The 19,396-nt window shown below is 37.8% G+C and overlaps 1 protein-coding gene across 1 annotated transcript in view; it reads left to right on the top strand.

Annotated features, from left to right (window-relative positions):
• CDK4 (cyclin dependent kinase 4) overlaps positions 1-19,396 on the top strand; it is a 270,619-nt gene that overhangs the window by 163,694 nt on the left and 87,529 nt on the right. The window contains exon 4 of the mRNA XM_086965649.1: positions 7,789-7,956. Coding sequence (XP_086821775.1) covers positions 7,789-7,956 — 168 coding nt within the window. The remainder of the gene's footprint in view (positions 1-7,788; positions 7,957-19,396) is intronic.

Genomic DNA, 19,396 nt, shown 5'->3' with positions numbered 1-19,396 from the left:
GCAGGACAAACAAGGCTACCGGCAGCTGGATTGCAACAGAGCTGCAGGTAAGTGAATTTTACTAATTTTTTTATTTCCCAATCCCAAACCCCTACCCCCACCTCTCCACGCCACCCTACTGGTTTCAATTGACAGCAGCCGCCAATGCTATATATATTATGAGTCCTGTTGAGCCATATTCTTTCACAATGACAACTAAAAGAAAATATATCTGGTTCTTTATCTAAGGAACCACCACCGGATACACAAATTAAACAACTGGATGTGGTGGGCAAAAAAATAAGTCTACGTGTAGCAACCTAATGAAAGATGCATTTCCAATTCCTCTGCAATCGGAAACTGTTATGAGCACCAACAAAGGGAGAAAATAGAGGAGGTGCTGCAAAACCTTCCAGAGGAGTATAAAAAGGGAGCCAAATAAATTGACCAAGAATGTACAGCAAAGTCAAGGACATGCTGAACTCTTATCTGGTAGTTGAGGACCGTGATAGCAGAGTACAGGATCGTTTCTGCACAAGCATTAAGGTATCTGGATTAAAAAAAAAAAATTACAGTCAAACATTATTCACATTCCACTAAATGGGGATCGCTTGTGGGACAACAAGTTTATAAATATTTAAAAAATGAAAAGGGTTAACTGGGCAGCCAGAGCACTGTAGAGGTTCTTTCCAAAGAGGTGAACTGCAGCCAACCCTGTCAACAACAGTTCTATTCACGGCACCAAGAAACGGGCTATTCCGCCAACAACACCCTGGCAACAGTCAACCCAGCAAAGTCGCTCTTTCGTGGAAGGGAAAGGAGTAGAAAACATGATTCAAGAGAATTTGTAAGCATCAATACCTTCAAATCACCAAACAAGAAGGAATTCCCACAAATACAGGAACAAACTACCTCATACCAGTGTATTTCACAACGGTAAAAGATCTACGACGAGTCTCTTCGTGTTAGAATATGTACATTGTGCTATTGGTATGTGCAATGCTTTTGTCCCTGTGATATCAGAGGTCTGCAGAAGGAAACTGTGGCATTTGATTGTTTGCGGAAGTCCAGTTTATTAACCAAGTAAATACCATGAGTCATGATGTTTCAAAGAGAAGTATTTGCGAGAGAAGGTTTGCCAAAGAAAGGTTACTGATAATGGAATTCTGTTTGTTTCCAGCGAGATAGGGGAATTTCGTTGAAATCACAGTTTAGAAAATATTCACGTCCGTATAGCCTCTTTCTAATAACGGGTAAATGGTAAGATGGAGCAGGGTTTTAAAAGAGGGGTTGTAGTTGCTGTGGGGGTTGGAAGAAAGCTGATGAATTTTTTAAATGTGTATCACACAGATAAAGATGAAATGAAAAGCTTACGCTGATTTAAAGAAACTTTTGCTGATCAACAATGACATATTTAATAAGTGGAAGAACGGAAGTGTTGTGGTTTGAATCATCAAGGGGGGGCGCGAAATTTGTAAAAGATTGGTCACGTGGTTGGTAAGATTTTCTAGACCGTTTGTAATAGAGCGAATGGGGAAAATACAGAGTTGAGTTGAATGATAGGTAATGTGTAGAGCAAAGGTAAGGTGATGCTAGTGCCAAAATATGTTTTTGGGGCTGAAAAGATTGCAGTGAATGGCGATGGAGCATTTAATGGGGAACAGAAGCAATTCTACCCCAAAAAAGTATAAATCCAGAAAAAGGACTGGACAAATAAGGTTATCCGTGTGGATACAAGACTTTACTCACCTAACTTGACATTAAGACTTCTGATACTTCCTGTAGTATAAATTGTCTTTCTCTATGGAATTATACTAAATAGGTCTATAACATTGTTGTGAAAGTGTAGTGTTTATTGTCTTAAACTACTGTAGATGGGACAGGTGTGGTATTAATATGTAAAATGTGTAATCGCCGTGGTATCAGAGGGTTGTAGAAGTAACTACAACAACATTCCGTTGTTAATGTTGCCAGAGGTTCCACCTCTTACTAAGGTATTACTGCATTGTGCGAACTAAAAACTTTAAATATGGACTGTGTCCACTGTGGACCTTTTGATACAGTCATTACCACTTAAAGGGCTTGTAAACAAAGCTCCATACATGAAAAGCCGCCTTTGAGTATATGATGTGCACGTCCTCATTCAAAAAGTAGGCTTAACATTAAAGCCAAGACTTGTTGTTCAGACTTCAAATCAAGACACAGAAATTCAAAATGGCAATGATGCAGGAAGTAAAGGTTGGAACAGAAGGCTTTTTTAACACTACTGGGTCACAGAAAACACCCATTTCAACTTCCCAGGCATCACATTCACCAGAAGTATCTCCGCTTTGTGGCGTATTGTATCATTCCCAGTTCAAGGTTCTTTTAGGATAAAGCCAGCCCAAAGTAAAGATTAAAATAGGGAGTGGTGTAGCAGAAAGGAGAAAATCTATACATGTGTACCCGCAGTTGGATTACTTGATGGTAAAGGGAAACTTGTTATAATAATGCCAACATGGAATAAACTAGTTGATAATATTGATACACAATTGGGGGTTCACGGCCAAGCTGAAGAAAATAAAGGCTTGGACCATATCAGCTAAGGGTTTTCTAAGGGCAGACCTCAATGCTGTCCTAGCAAAGGCCATTTGTTCCCTGCTGAGAATCCAACCATTACATAATCAAGCGTGCCCTTACTAGATGTCACTGTCTCGGACATTGAGAAGTTATGAAATTGTTAGTTATGGTGTCATCAGACAGTCATCTAACACCTCATGCTTGATTAGCTTGTGCCCTATGCAGGAATGACTTGCAAGCCAATACCAACTGGCATGATCTTCGTGGAACCAAGAGCATCACCTGGTTGTCAACCTCCTGTTGGAACAAGCATTGGAAAAGCTAGTACGTCTAGTGTTGGCTGCCAGTGTTTTGGCTGTCAGTGGTTTTGTTTTGTCATGGTTTTTGCAAAGCTTTGTTTTGGAGCTACTGGGCCTTCATCATACTTGTGAAGGAGCCAGTATCTAAAGTGGGCTCACCTACTGACCTATGCTGTAGGCTGTGGTGATTGGCAGAAAAAATGTGAGTGACCACAGCGACCAGTGTACCAGGAGTGCTGGCTCGCAGCCTTTATAGCATACATATAATTTTAGTAAAATACAAAGGTCTTTGGTTACATCAATCTAAAAAGCTCTAAATTGATGGATACAAGAGATCATGAAAAGAGACCATTCAAACGTACTGTTCCAATTATGAAGATAATGGCGGATGCTTCACATGGGATTGGGGGGCAACCCTTAGGAGAACAGTGCGGAATCCTTGGATTTCAGAAAAGGCAGTCAAATGTATTCATTTCTTGGAAGTGAAGACTTTCCTTTTTCAAAAATAAGGCCTGGTGGTTCAGATTCAAACATACCAAACAACTATGATGTTTTGTCTAAACAAACCGGTTGCCACCAAGTCATACTTTCAATCAAGGTTGTTATAAAGGTTTGAATTTGGGCTCATCACAACCATATTTCTTAGTGGCTCTTGTTAAACAAGATGAACAGCATTTGATAGCAGATATCTTGAGCAGATTGTAGAGCGTTTCTAACAATTAGGAGTTAGATCACATAGTCATAGAATACATCTGTACCCAGTGGAGGACAACTTACATAGGCCTATTGGAGTGCAGTGTAAATGCTGAATGCTGAGACTTCAAAACCAGGTACATTCATCCCCAGACCCTTGAGGATGCAAAATGTCGCGAGCTGGAGCAGGACGTTTGCCTCTGCTTCCTCTCAATAATATCTACATCCTTGGAAATCAACAAGCGCAGGGACTCGTGCTCAATAATGATTCCAGGAGTGCCACAATGGACTCGAGTACCATGATATTGCATTCTAGTGCAGATGCCAGATCATCATTACTTCGACACCTTGTTTCTATGCATGAAGTTCAAATTTGGCACAAAGAGCCCAAGAGTCAACATCGCAGCTTGGTTTCTGAAGTTTGAGTCTGGACCTTAATTTACCAGGCAAGTCTGACAATATTCAAACAAGTTAAAAGGCCTGCAGTACAAATGTGTTCCGCAGTGAAATGGAAACATTTAGTTTCAAGTTGTATTAATGATGGTTATCAACCCCACCCTCCTGCCGATAGTTATAATTAGCTTGTGAGTTTATGGACAACTGTCTTAATTATGGTTCATGGGAAGCGCACGTTAGCTAAATCGGTGTAAACATGGGGTGCTAAACATGGATGACTGTTGAGAATGCTACTTTGTTAAAGTGAGCCAAGTGGGTATGTGCCACCATCAAAGATCCATCTTTTGCTCTAACCTGGAATGTTATTTTGTTTTGCAATAGTTTTGCGATGCCCTTGTTTGAAACCGTGCTCAGGCAACATTAAAGTACATTACGTTAAGGATACATTAGTGATCACATTATTTAAAGTTGTGTTGTAAAAGTGCTTAGGGTTCTCTATCATTATCTACAGGTACCCAAGGATAGATTTGATTCCCAAAGTGGTTACTAGTTTCCACATAAATTAGACTATTCATCTACCGAGCTTTTTTCTAGACCCAACTACTCAATTACTCAACAGTTTTGTCTGTCTGTCTGCAGAAATTACAGTCAAAGTAAACAACTGCAAAATGCAATGGTCTGACAGCGCTTTGCTCCCTTTTGGCACCAAAAACAGACTTACGTCCAAGCATTTATTCTACAAAAAAGAAAGGACCTCTTATAACTTATGTTGGGGATGCTTCCCTGAATTACATTTATGCGTCTGCCATTAGGTCATCAACACATACTTTCTGTAAACACTGCTACGTGGGTGTTCTTTCGTGGAAAGAAAAGGTCGTGTGACAAGCAGTGGTAAATCATTTGTTCGCCACTACTCGGTCTGCACACCCTCCACTATACGGGTAGATACTGCTGTATAAGCAAGGCACGTCAGACGTTTATTCACAAATCAAACTGGTTAGTTATCTGCAACAATAATTGTACAGCTGAACAATCCTCTTGAATCGCATGTGACCCATGTGTAGTGGAGTCATGTATTACAGAAGTAACATTCAATACTTCGACTACTACATCTTGTAGACCTATGGAAATAATTTTCTGAATAGGGTGGTCGTGTACTGGGGCATTGCGGGCTATGGTTGTCATTGAGGGATCATGCAAGCCCACCTATGCGCAATGCCCTAAAGTAAAACTTTTATTTTCAGAGCTAGGCCTATGTTTCCAATGGTTAGGATGATGAATTCACAGCTTATGAAGCTAAAAGCGTTTCAAGCTGCAGAACTGTTCTTGCGAACTAACTAGTTTCTTCTGTGCGGGGTTTGGGAGATTTCTCTGCAGTGGTGATCACAGATGTGCCGCTGTGCGCGCTGCACAATACTTTGGTTACAAAAAATGTTTGGCATTACAATGTGCAGTGCAATGGATATGAAAGCTCAAAGCATTTTTATTCCATCCGGATATCACCTCACCTATTTTTCAGTCCATTTCACCTAGGATCCAAACTAGAACCCCCCCCCCCCCCTTATATCTGCAAATCTACTTCCCTGCTTTCTATTTCTCTCAGTTGTAACCTTTCTCCCTATTGCTGCTCCCTTATCTCAACTTATTCCTCATTCATTTATCCTATCCTCCCCTCAAACCTGCTTTTGGGATACAGAATGCCTGTTCACAAGGATCCTCTTTTGTCTTTTGTGGCATCTTTAAATAGCGCCCTCGAGGGATGCTCTACAGGAAGCTGCTAAAATGTCTCGCCCCCAAAAAAGGAAGCACTGCTCAAATACAGCGGATCTGAACCGTTTCTCTCTGACCACAGACTTCCTGAGCTCCGCATTGCACTTTGCTGCATTTTCTTTTACTGAGGTCGTCCTTTGCTGACCGCTGAAAAACCCTTCGAAGACTAGGTGAAAAGAATGGCACAAGTAAAACTTGAAGAGGAAAAAAATATATTTACCTTTAAAGGCAAATCGCTTACCCTATAATATATCACCCGAAGTCTACTTTTTTGATGCGCGGGCCATGTGGGGCTACGTTTGCTTTTGGCTATCCTAACCCTTTTTCTGTGGTTTCTGCTCCAAAACATCAGACCCTGGGCTTGTGGTTTAGTAACCCGAAGTTCTCTCACATGTGGTGCACCTCCTGTAGAATCACAAGAGATGAACTCTGTCTTTGCTTGACATAATAGGTGGTGCTGGGGAACACCTCATCATCTCAGTGTGCAGTAGAAAGAGTTGCTTGGTCTGCAGCCTCGGAAAGGTTGGAGGGGTGAGCTCTGCAGCCAAGCAGAGGGGTAGACATTGGTTTGCTTTCCACATACCTAAAGCGTTTCTTCAACAACCCAATGCACACACATGGGTCTCACCTGACCCCACCTCTAGAGGGAGGTGTGGCAAATGTAATCTGCCTTAAGTAACGCTTCCATTGATAGGTTGCCAGGAAATCAAAGAGGGTTGCCGGGGCCTCATGGGAGGCTCCTACCATTAAGAAAGCAAGTGGGGATTATGAATGAGCTGGCTGCTGTGTGTGGACGTGGGCTTGTGTCTCCCAAGGAGTAGGCTACCGACTCTGAATGGGCCAACTGATTTGCTTGCTGTAGACTCTTCCTGTAGACCCTCCTCTCGCCCGTACAATGCTTTGATGGCTCAGGCAAATATGCAGGCAGCAGTAAATATTGGTACCCGCTTGACTCTTGAAGGTAGTATACTGGTACGATTCCAGTAAATGTGCATGCATTGAATCTCAACTTAGAGAAGACCAAATAGTGCTTTGGTGCAGCCTCTATTTTGATGGACACAGATTATTCGAAAATATATTATCATTACTTGATTTGCTTCTAGGTGTCTTTTGACTATTTATCACTTATACCCCCGATTGACTCCCTCTTGTGCATGTGGCAGCTAGACAGCTGCCACACCAATTCCCATGATGCGAGTGCTCCACACACACCTGTTTGGAAGTGGGCACAAAATAGCCCAAGATTGCTAGAACTGGAGCAGGGTTTCCAGGCTAGCAACAGAATGCCCAATACGTCTAACCAACGGAACAAAAATGGTTTGATGCTGAACTGGTGTCCATATTCGTGATCTTCACGTACCAGCCAATCGAACCCTTCAGCTTTAAATTGGACCAGGCAGCTTTTGAGCAGTGTAGGATTTCGAGTTTTTTTAGGGTACTTCTTTGGCACGCCACAGATATATTACGATGTTCCCTAGTCAGCTGTGAATGGGTCACCCAGTCTCAATTTGATCTTTGTATTCTAGTACTTTTCCATTTTTTTTCTACTATGAATGCAAGTGTAAAAGTATGAGAATTCATTGGAAAACATAACTGTACTTCTTAGCTACTTCAAGTTGCAAAGGGATGAATGGAAATCTCTGAAAACCTAATAGCATTGAGGTCCTTAGAGACGGGCTTTCTCCAAACAATCATCTGTCAGTGAGCTGCACAACAGTCGAATGCAGATGCCTGCTTTACATGCCCTCCCTTATTGGAACCCTCCATGTGGACCTTCATCTTAGGCCTGATATGAAAACCAGCCTACCCTTCCCCAAGGTGACATTTGTAAACTTGAAGTGCTTCGCAGCTTTTGCTCCCTTCACTTATTCTTGTATTGTACTTTGCATTGTCTCCTGATGCTATACCTGTTACAAATCATGAAATCTCCTGTGCCATGTGCCTAACTTTACCTATGTTATGGGCTTGATGCTTCCTGTCTTTCTACATAGAAGTACCACAGGCGGTCTTACAAGTGCACTGTATTAACCCTTACACCAGCCTCCGAACATGCATAAATATAACCTCCTGAATCTGATTTCTTATTGGCCAGGATCTAATGAGGCAGTTCCTCAGTGGTCTGGATTTCCTGCACTCAAACTGCATTGTGCATCGTGATCTGAAGCCAGAGAATATCCTGGTTACCAGCAGCGGGCAAGTGAAGCTGGCGGACTTTGGGCTGGCTCGAATCTACAGCTGTCAGATGGCTCTCACTCCTGTGGTAAGTAAGCTTTGGTCACAAATATCAATGCTATTGGTCTCAAACTGTGTGCAGATGGTCTGTACTGTTCCTGTCCTGTTTGTTACATGCGACTGCCAGCGCGCTTCTCTTCTAGATGTACATCGCTCCTCTGTATTCTAGCTGGCTCTGCCAGTTAAGCAAGATCTGGAACGATAGCCAATAGAAAATACTCTATCATTCATTAACCTTCAAAGACTGGCTTTTTAAGTGCTGAAGAATTCCACTGTTCAGACTTTTGAGGTGACCTTCTTTGGCTGTCCTTAGCATAAAAGGGGTTTTACGAAACATCGCAGCACGAGAAACTGTCCCATGATCCTGACACTTAAGTTTTCATTCCATAGTTCCTGAGATTAACCATGTTGTAGTATTGCCTTGGAAAATACTGATACCCGTAATTTACTGCAGTGTTCCACATTCCAAGTTCGAAATGTGTGGTAATGGATGGAATAGGTGTTACTTCACTCAATTTCCTCACATTTAGTCTTTCTTACCTCTTTCTCGTGCACATTTTACCAGGTTTTAGCTGGTGAAACGTGCATGCGGAGACCTTTCTGAATAGCCCTATTAAAATACATCTTGGATACTGATCCTAGTGTTACTCCGAGCTTAGAGTGAGGGGCTAAATGCAGTGATCCACCAAAAAAACCAGCTGCGAAATTTGGGCGTGTTTCTAACAAGACCCTCCAGTAGATCCAACAATGCTCGGGGTCACTGCATCATCTGAAGCTTTTTATTTTCCGTTATCCTGTATAGATCTAGATACAACAGCAGTAGAATTTAAAGCCATGGAAGAAGAGAGATCTATGAGGCCAAGATGGCTGCAAGTTTACTGTTAGCTAACTCAGTAGCTGGTTTGGGAATTTGAAAACAGCAGACTTTGCAGTTGGAAAAGCCACTAAAACATAGGAAACAAGTACCATGGTATATTCTGGGTTAGGTTTTGGTATAAACCCGATCCAGAATTATATGGCTAGGGTAGTGTAAGATCCAGAGATGGTTGGGCCTGCAGAAAAATGGCCTATCTGAATATATGTGGTTGATGGGTCAGCTAGGAGGCAGACAAAGGATCATTGATGTGGCTGGCAGAGATGCCTGGGAGTCCATGGAAAGTGGTGAAATAAAGCGGACGCACAAGAAGAGTGAGCAGGTAAGCTGCATTTACTGTTCTTCAAAGCCAGCTATTGCAGTAGAGAATGGGAGTGGGCCAAGGGTAAGCAGACATCTTAGAAAGAGGCGCTGCATGAGATCTGTTGAAAGAACATTAGAACAGGGGGTAAGAGATTTGCCTTGCTTAATGCTTTAGTGGTGGCCTGGTAGAGGGAAAGCAGATGCTCGCAGGCACACCTACCTTCAAAGCCCTGATAAGAGCGCTGACTACTCAGGCAGCGGTGCATGAGGCAGTTGACTTACCATAGGTGTGTAATAACCAAACACTATATGGCAGCACTGAGATTACACCCTTCCCTAGTTCTCCTCCGCTAATGGGTCTGTCTGATTGAAGTACAAAGGCCCAGCTTACATCAACGCATAAATAGGGGCAGCCATCTTAGAGCTGTGGAGGGCTCCTCCTCAAACACTGATCCCTCTCCCTTCTTGATGGCGGCGTACTTCGCTATATTTAGGGGAGTGTCTAATATCCAAGGACTTTCCTTCCTGCTGCACCACTCTTCATTTCTTGATTTGCAGGTAAAGCTGTTGATTAACAAGGTGAATGCTGAAATGTCAGACTTTAGAAACTGGGGAAGGGAGAGGCGATCTCCCTGGTTTGCACCTGGTATGCCTTCACACTGAAACTATTCTAACTTCATTAGGCCCGTATTCCTCACTCTGCCCCTCACCAACTTCACTCTACTGATACCTTTTGTGCTTTCTGATTCCATTATTGTCTCTGCATTAATCGTAGCCAGGCAGCCTGTAGGAGGCATAGACTACTGTGCTGGCACCCTACATAAGATAAGCGTGCTTTTACTCACAGCACACAAAGGAAGTAAGTCGATGTTGAATGTAAGTGGTTTCAGAAGCTGTTTCTGATTTCCCTTGTAATAGGCTGTAAAGAAACAAATGCAACTTGTCGGGTAGATACCAAACCTAAATAAACATAGTCGTACATGAGAATGTTTGAGAGCTGTAACTTGCGAGAGCCACAGAAACCGAGAGGAGAGATTCGACTGGTAAATAAATCTAAATCTGAAAGAAGATACAAAGTAAGGTGAGAGGCACAGTAACTACAGTGAAGTTATTTTTCGGGAACGGAAGAAGTTGGGCTCAATTGCTCCCATTAGGAACCAAAGTGGAGGGATTAGAAGTCATTGGGCAGCAATGACCTAGATTCACCCTGAGAGAGGGAGTCGGATGTAGAAGTCATCTAATAGGTATTCACCTGTTACAACGCATTTTTTACAACGCAGTACTATTACAACGCAGTTTTTACAACGCAGGTACTGTTACAACGCATACTTTTACAACTTATACTGTTACAACGCAGGTACTGTTACAACGCAGGTACTTTTACAACGCATATATATATGTATATGTATTTTATTTTATATGTTATTTTATTTTAAATTATTTTAAATTTTATTTTAATTTTAAAATATTAATTATATTAATTATATTAATTTTAAATATATATATACAATTTTAATATATATTGTAGTATATGTATATTTATTTTAGTATATTATTGTAGTATTTGTATTTTTATTTTATTTTATATGTTATTTTATTTTAAATGAGGTCAGATTGTAGTAATATTAAAATAATTATAATAATTTTGTGTATATATAATATTTATATATATTTAGGTATAGCTTAGATTGTAGTAATATTAACATATTAAATATAATATTAACATATTAAAATCAAATTTTAATAATTAATTATTAATAAATGAATAATTGAAAAATTATGTATTATTGAAAAAAAAAGTATAGGATATATTGTAGTAATATTAATATATTACAATCTATTATTAATAATTAATTAATGATATATATTTGAATTAATAGAAAAGTAATTTATTAATTAAAAAAAAAGTATTTTTTTAAGTATTTATGAAAAAAAATAATAATTGATATATTAAAATATCTTTTAATATAGTATTTATTTTAAAGTTGATTTCAGGAATCTGTTTAATGAATTTTTTTGATAGTAATAATTAATATATTCATTGTAATTTAATATTGTTTATAACATTGTATAATATAAATGTAGGAATGTATATTTAATTATAGTAACTAATATTTAGGGTAGTAAAAATTAAAAAAAATAGAACATTTATTTCATATTTGTATTTTTAATTGTTTTAGTTTTTGTATATTATTATTATTTTAATTGAAGTATTAATTAGTATGTAATATATTAATTAAAATTTAAATATATTAGAAAAATAGATATATAATATTAAATTTGATTTATTTTGAATTTTAGAAATTATTATATATGACTATATGTTAATTATTTTTAATTTATGTTTTTAAAAATATTTTGGTAAAAGATTATTTTCTATTATTTTTTAATTAAATTTAAAAAAATGTTTTCTACATGTATACTTTATTAGGTATATTGTTTTTATAATAAATTAATTTTTAATTGATTTTGTAGGTGATATACTTATATTTAAGTTTCCGTTCCCACGCTTTAATATTGTTTTCTATGGATACATTTGTCCTTCATTTATTTCCTTGATACAACTAGTTATGTAGAGCGGTTCGGAATAAAAGGAAAGGAAACGAAAGGAAAGAGGAGGAAAAAAGCGGAACAGAAAGAAGAAAACAGGTATAGTAAGGAAGTATATATTTTACATTATATTTTAAAAGTTAAGTTATAAAAAATGAATTAAATAAATACGTAGAGATCTGTTTTTGTAAATAAAAATAACTTTTTATTACATACAAAAAATATTTAAACATTCATCATTTTTTAATACATTTTATGTATATTTTTCTAAATTTTTATATATACATGTAATCATATTTAAAAATAATATTTGTTTATAAATTGAAATATAATACAATGTACAGTAGTCCTTTCTTTATTGTTGCAGCTTATTCTGACGTTATCACGTATACGCGTGCGTCGTCGGCCATTTTGTGGGTATCCGGAGCTGGAAGCAGGAGGAAGCAGCAGGACGCTGATCTACGTCCAGGTAGGAAAACAATTTAATACTAACTATTAAAGTTAAATAATAGATATACATTTATTGTAAGGATAAGTTAAGTAGAGGTTGCTTGAAATAAAAAAAAATGTTAAAAAAACAACATGTCGCTACTCGTATTAATAGAATATGCCGATGTTGGGTCGGATGGGCGTGGGGAAGATCGGTAAATATAATTACAGTAAGAATGAGTTGAATTTTAGTAAAAAAATCTGAAAAGGGGTTTAGAAAAGTATAACAAATATTTTATAATGTATTTATGTATGCAAATTATTAAAATGCATTTTCGAGTGATATAACAGTTTGCAAATATTGAGTTTGAGAATGTTAGTTGCTAAGTGGTTAAAATATCATATGAATGTGAATAAAGATATTTCCAATGTTATCCTGGTGCTTTTTCCAAATAAAATTGTATTTTAAGAAGATTATGATGTAGGGTTTATTTCCGATTCACTGGTTGTCTGATTGTTTATATTGGTTACATTTCAGTTGTTTAATATTCATTTCGGAAATATTTTTGCTTTGTTTAGTCTATGATAATTAGAAAGTAAAAATTTAGGAGCCTTTGTATATTGTGATATAGTAGATTGAAAGGCATAACTGATTTATATTGATTTGAATTTAATCATTGTTTGGTGAAATGTTGTAGGAATTATCACTTGAAGAGGAAATATGGAAATATCAATATATCGAATACATTAATATTTTAACCATTAATTTTATGGTGTGGTTTTCATAGAAGAGTTTGTGATAAATTTGAAAATGCATTTTATTTTTTTTGCAATGTACTTTTTTATTCTACAAAAATGAAGGACCAAAATTTATTTCTTTTGGAAAATATTGCTTTAGTTATTGTTTCTAAAGTCTTATGTGATTGAAAAATTAAAAAAAATATCTCATGTAAGGGATTAATTTATAAAAAAATGTTTATAAAAAAAGAGGAAAAATGACCCAACATATAATATTAAAAAATGTTTTTGGAAAAATGTTATGACGAATTAGAATTAGAAAAATATTTAATTTAGGTAGAAGCAGGAAAGTAATGTAAATTATAGTTTAAAAAGAAAGGATGTTAGCTAGATTCTCAAGGTAATCTAAAGCCACACACAACGAAAATTGTTGTAGTAGTGCCAATAGTCGTTCAGACATATCCTTTGTTCTTTGGGTAATCCGTGAGTTTAGACTACCAGTGAGAGTTTGAGAAAGTCTCATTTCTTGGAAACTTTGCTCCTTCTTCAAAGTTTCCAGAAATGAATAGAAATTAGGGTGGGGTTTGCCGATTAAATGGTTGAAGGAGTTATGCCATCCCTCAATGGCATTATTTGTTTTTGCCTCTCCCTCTAGGCAACTCGAATAACAGTTCCACCACTGCACATGGAAACGTGGCTTCCTCCTGCGACCCGATCTGCCTAGGTGTCCAATCCATGTGTCTTCCATATAATTTAAAATGGGTGCCAATTTATCTTCGTTAGTTAAATAATACTCTGATTCTGTAATTGCAGTGTAGTACTCGTCTACACTTTCGGGAGGGACAAAACAAAGAGCAGTTAATTTTTTTAATTCGACTTGTAGTTTGCTGTCCTCTGAGTATTCAGTAACTAAGGGTGTTTTTTGTAATTTACGCCAGAATGCCTGGGAAAAGTGGAAAAAACACCCTTGAATTTGGGTATCCGTGTACAGTTTGGTGATCACATTGATCATACTCAATTCAAAATCGATAATAATTTTCCTAGGACTTTGGTTTGTTTTAGATTTAATCACAGTTAATAATTCTGTGTAAGTTGCTGAAGTCTTATCAGGCAGCAAACTATATACTAGGGGTATTACACTGTTATTAATTTTACCATGAATAGTATAAATTTGGGTGAATGGATGGGGCGTGCTTTTAAACGTCCCATCCATCATCCAAATTTCACTTGATTCAAGTTTAACAAGGTTGCGTGGGGTACTAAAAATTAAGATGCGCTTAAGAGGGTTTTCGTTGTCATGCAGGAGGAAAGGTTCATTAGAAAAAGTAATAGTAAGTTCAGGAGGAATAATAATATCAGAAAAGGTATGAGGTGTGTTTGTTTGTGTATTACTTGCCTGCTTTTGTCTTTGTATAATTCTACGCAAATTATGTACGTTAGGGATATTGCTAGCAATATGAGTAGGGACATGTTGTGCAACCTGTCTTAAAATTGATCCAGTGGATTCATTGGAGGTGCTTGCAATAGCCTTCATCTCATTCACAGTTTCTCTGACATCAACTTCCATTGCAGAGGCAGAGTGGTTATGGTCAGTTGTTCTTACAATAATATCATTGACCGTAACCGCTCTGCCGCTGCAACGAGTTGTATGGTATTGCACGCATCTCCAATGAATCCGTGGATTACTTAACCTATCCTTACAATAAATGTATCCTTGATGTGCTAGTAACTGCTTTCCTTTCCTGGACGGAATATACTTAGCAGTTTGTTGTTGTGAAGACATTTTCTGGAAAGAAAAAAAGATTATTTTAGTTTTTGAATTATAGAAATGGAAAGCAAAAAAATTGTATGTATTTTACATTTTATAAAACTCTGAATATTGTTTACTTATTTTGTATCTAGCACATTTTCCATATGTAAGCATTTTTCTTATTGCTTTAAATTAGAAAACATATTTAGCACTTTTCTAAATGTAGCACTTTTTTGACTTGAAATAGTAATTTACACCTCTAGACTATCCAGCACTTTCCCTACTGTAGCACTTGCCTGGAGTTGGAATAGTAATTTAAACCTCTACACTATCCAGCACTTTCCCTACTGTAGCACTTACCAGGAGTTGGAATAGTAATTTACACCTTTAGACTATCCAGCACTTTCCCTACTGTAGCACTTACCAGGAGTTGGAATAGTAACTGAAACCTCTAGACTATCCAGCACTTTCCCTACTGTAGCACTTGCCTGGAGTTGGAATAGTAATTTACACCTTTAGACTATCCAGCACTTTCCCTACTGTAGCACTTACCAGGAGTTGGAATAGTAACTTAAACCTCTAGACTATCCAGCACTTTCCCTACTGTAGCACTTGCCTGGAGTTGGAATAGTAATTTAACCCTCTAGACTATCCAGCACTTTCCCTACTGTAGCACTTACCAGGAGTTGGAATAGTAACTTAAACCTCTAGACTATCCAGCACTTTCCCTACTGTAGCACTTACCAGGAGTTGGAATAGTAATTTACACCTCTAGACTATCCAGCACTTTCCCTACTGTAGCACTTACCAGGAGTTGGATTAGTAATTTAAACCTCTAGACTATCCAGCACTTTCCCTACTGTAGCACTTGCCTGGAGTTGGAATAGTAATTTAAACCTCTACACTATCCAGCACTTTCCCTACTGTTGCACTTACCAGGAGTTAGAATAGTAATTTAAACCTCTACACTATCCAGCATTTTCCCTACTGTTGCACTTACCAGGAGTTGGAATAGTAATTTACACCTTTAGACTATCCAGCACTTTCCCTACTGTAGCACTTACCAGGAGTTGGAATAGTAACTTAAACCTCTAGACTATCCAGCACTTTCCCTACTGTAGCACTTGCCTGGAGTTGGAATAGTAATTTACACCTTTAGACTATCCAGCACTTTCCCTACTGTAGCACTTACCAGGAGTTGGAATAGTAACTTAAACCTCTAGACTATCCAGCACTTTCCCTACTGTAGCACTTGCCTGGAGTTGGAATAGTAATTTACACCTCTAGACTATCCAGCACTTTCCCTACTGTAGCACTTGCCTGGAGTTGGAATAGTAATTTAAACCTTTAGACTATCCAGCACTTTCCCTACTGTAGCACTTACCAGGAGTTGGAATAGTAATTTACACCTCTAGACTATCCAGCACTTTCCCTACTGTAGCACTTACCTTGAGTTGGAATAGTAATTTACACCTTTAGACTATCCAGCACTTTCCCTACTGTAGCACTTGCCAGGAGTTGGAATAGTAATTTAAACCTCTACACTATCCAGCACTTTCCCTACTGTAGCACTTGCCTGGAGTTGGAATAGTAATTTACACCTCTACACTATCCAGCACTTTCCCTACTGTAGCACTTACCAGGAGTTGGAATAGTAATTTACACCTTTAGACTATCCAGCACTTTCCCTACTGTAGTACTTTCTTGGAGTTGGAATAGTAATTTACACATCTACACTATCCAGCACTTTTAATATTGTTGCACTTACCAGGAGTTTATATAGTTATTTACACTTATACATTTTAGAAACCTTTTTGAATAAATACCATGTGTTATTTATTACTGCATATGCATGTATTATATATGTATGTTGAAAAATGTTTTTGACTTACTCTTAGTGCTTTGGATCTTTACTTTGATTAAAGATGTCTTGGTTTTTTGGTGTTGGTTGTCCTGGAGGTTGGTTAACTTTTGCTTTGGATGGAGATCTAAAAGAAAGAAAAGTTTGTTTGAAAATGTGTAACACATACTTTTGGAGAAGAATTTTTTAAAAGTTTTTTTCACAGACATGAGGTATCATATTGAAGTTCACTTTAGCACTTTCCCTGCTGTAGCAGTTGCCAGGAGTTGGAATAATAATTTACACCTTTAAACTAACCAGCACTTTCTCTACTGTTGCACTTACCAGGAGTTGGAATAGTAATTTACACCTCTAGACTATCCAGCACTTTCCCTACTGTAGCACTTACCAGGATTTGGAATAGTAATTTAAACCTCTAGACTAACCAGCACTTTCCCTACTGTAGCACTTACCAGGAGTTGGAATAGTAATTTACACCTTTAGACTATCCAGCACTTTCCCTACTGTAGCACTTACCAGGAGTTGGAATAGTAATTTACACCTTTTGACTATCCAGCACTTTCCCTACTGTAGCACTTACCAGGAGTTGGAATAGTAATTTACACCTCTAGACTATCCAGCACTTTCCCTACTGTAGCACTTACCAGGAGTTGGAATAGTAATTTACACCTCTACACTATCCAGCACTTTTAATATTGTAGCACTTACCAGGAGTTTATATAGTTATTTACACTTATACATTTTAGAAACCTTTTTGAATAAATACCATGTGTTATTTATTACTGCATATGCATGTATTATATATGTATGTTGAAAAATGTTTTTGACTTACTCTTAGTGCTTTGGATCTTTACTTTGATTAAAGATGTCTTGGTTTTTTGGTGTTGGTTGTCCTGGAGGTTGGTTAACTTTTGGTTTGGATGGAGATCTAAAAGAAAGAAAAGTTTGTTTGAAAATGTGTAACACATACTTTTGGAGAAGACTTTTTTTAAAGTTTTTTTCACAGACATGAGGTATCATATTGAAGTTCACTTTAGCACTTTCCCTGCTGTAGTAGTTGCCAGGAGTTGGAATAATAATTTACACCTTTAAACTAACCAGCACTTTCCCGACTGTTGCACTTATCAGGAGTTGGTATAGTAATTTACACCTCTAGACTATCCAGCACTTTCCCTACTGTAGCACTTACCAGGATTTGGAATAGTAATTTAAACCTCTAGACTAACCAGCACTTTCCCTACTGTAGCACTTACCAGGAGTTGGAATAGTAATTTACACCTTTAGACTATCCAGCACTTTCCCTACTGTAGCACTTACCAGGAGTTGGAATAGTAATTTACACCTTTTGACTATCCAGCACTTTCCCTACTGTAGCACTTACCAGGAGTTGGAATAGTAACTTAACCCTCTAGACTATCCAGCACTTTCCCTACTGTAGCACTTACCAGGAGTTGGAATAGTAACTTAAACCTCTAGACTATCCAGCACTTTCCCTACTGTAGCACTTACCAGGAGTTGGAATAGTAATTTACACCTCTAGACTATCCAGCACTTTCCCTACTGTAGCACTTACCAGGAGTTGGAATAGTAATTTACACCTCTAGACTATCCAGCACTTTCCCTACTGTAGCACTTACCAGGAGTTGGAATAGTAATTTAAACCTCTAGACTATCCAGCACTTTCCCTACTGTAGCACTTGCCTGGAGTTAGAATAGTAATTTAAACCTCTACACTATCCAGCATTTTCCCTACTGTTGCACTTACCAGGAGTTGGAATAGTAATTTACACCTTTAGACTATCCAGCACTTTCCCTACTGTAGCACTTACCAGGAGTTGGAATAGTAACTTAAACCTCTAGACTATCCAGCACTTTCCCTACTGTAGCACTTACCAGGAGTTGGAATAGTAACTGAAACCTCTAGACTATCCAGCACTTTCCCTACTGTAGCACTTGCCTGGAGTTGGAATAGTAACTTAAACCTCTAGACTATCCAGCACTTTCCCTACTGTAGCACTTGCCTGGAGTTGGAATAGTAATTTAAACCTTTAGACTATCCAGCACTTTCCCTACTGTAGCACTTGCCTGGAGTTGGAATAGTAATTTAAACCTTTAGACAATCCAGCACTTTCCCTACTGTAGCACTTACCAGGAGTTGGAATAGTAATTTACACCTCTAGACTATCCAGCACTTTCCCTACTGTAGCACTTACCAGGAGTTGGAATAGTAATTTACACCTTTAGACTATCCAGCACTTTCCCTACTGTAGCACTTGCCAGGAGTTGGAATAGTAATTTAAACCTTTAGACTATCCAGCACTTTCCCTACTGTAGCACTTGCCTGGAGTTGGAATAGTAATTTACACCTCTACACTATCCAGCACTTTCCCTACTGTAGCACTTACCAGGAGTTGGAATAGTAATTTACACCTTTAGACTATCCAGCACTTTCCCTACTGTAGTACTTTCTTGGAGTTGGAATAGTAATTTACACATCTACACTATCCAGCACTTTTAATATTGTTGCACTTACCAGGAGTTTATATAGTTATTTACACTTATACATTTTAGAAACCTTTTTGAATAAATACCATGTGTTATTTATTACTGCATATGCATGTATTATATATGTATGTTGAAAAATGTTTTTGACTTACTCTTAGTGCTTTGGATCTTTACTTTGATTAAAGATGTCTTGGTTTTTTGGTGTTGGTTGTCCTGGAGGTTGGTTAACTTTTGCTTTGGATGGAGATCTAAAAGAAAGAAAAGTTTGTTTGAAAATGTGTAACACATACTTTTGGAGAAGAATTTTTTTAAAGTTTTTTTCACAGACATGAGGTATCATATTGAAGTTCACTTTAGCACTTTCCCTGCTGTAGCAGTTGCCAGGAGTTGGAATAATAATTTACACCTTTAAACTAACCAGCACTTTCCCTACTGTAGCACTTACCAGGAGTTGGAAT

This window comes from Lissotriton vulgaris, chromosome 1_1, assembly GCF_964263255.1.
Source record: "Lissotriton vulgaris chromosome 1_1, aLisVul1.2, whole genome shotgun sequence".
NCBI lineage: Eukaryota > Metazoa > Chordata > Amphibia > Caudata > Salamandridae > Lissotriton > Lissotriton vulgaris.
Note: the sequence above shows the minus strand (reverse complement) of the source record. Positions and strands in the feature narration are given on the sequence as shown.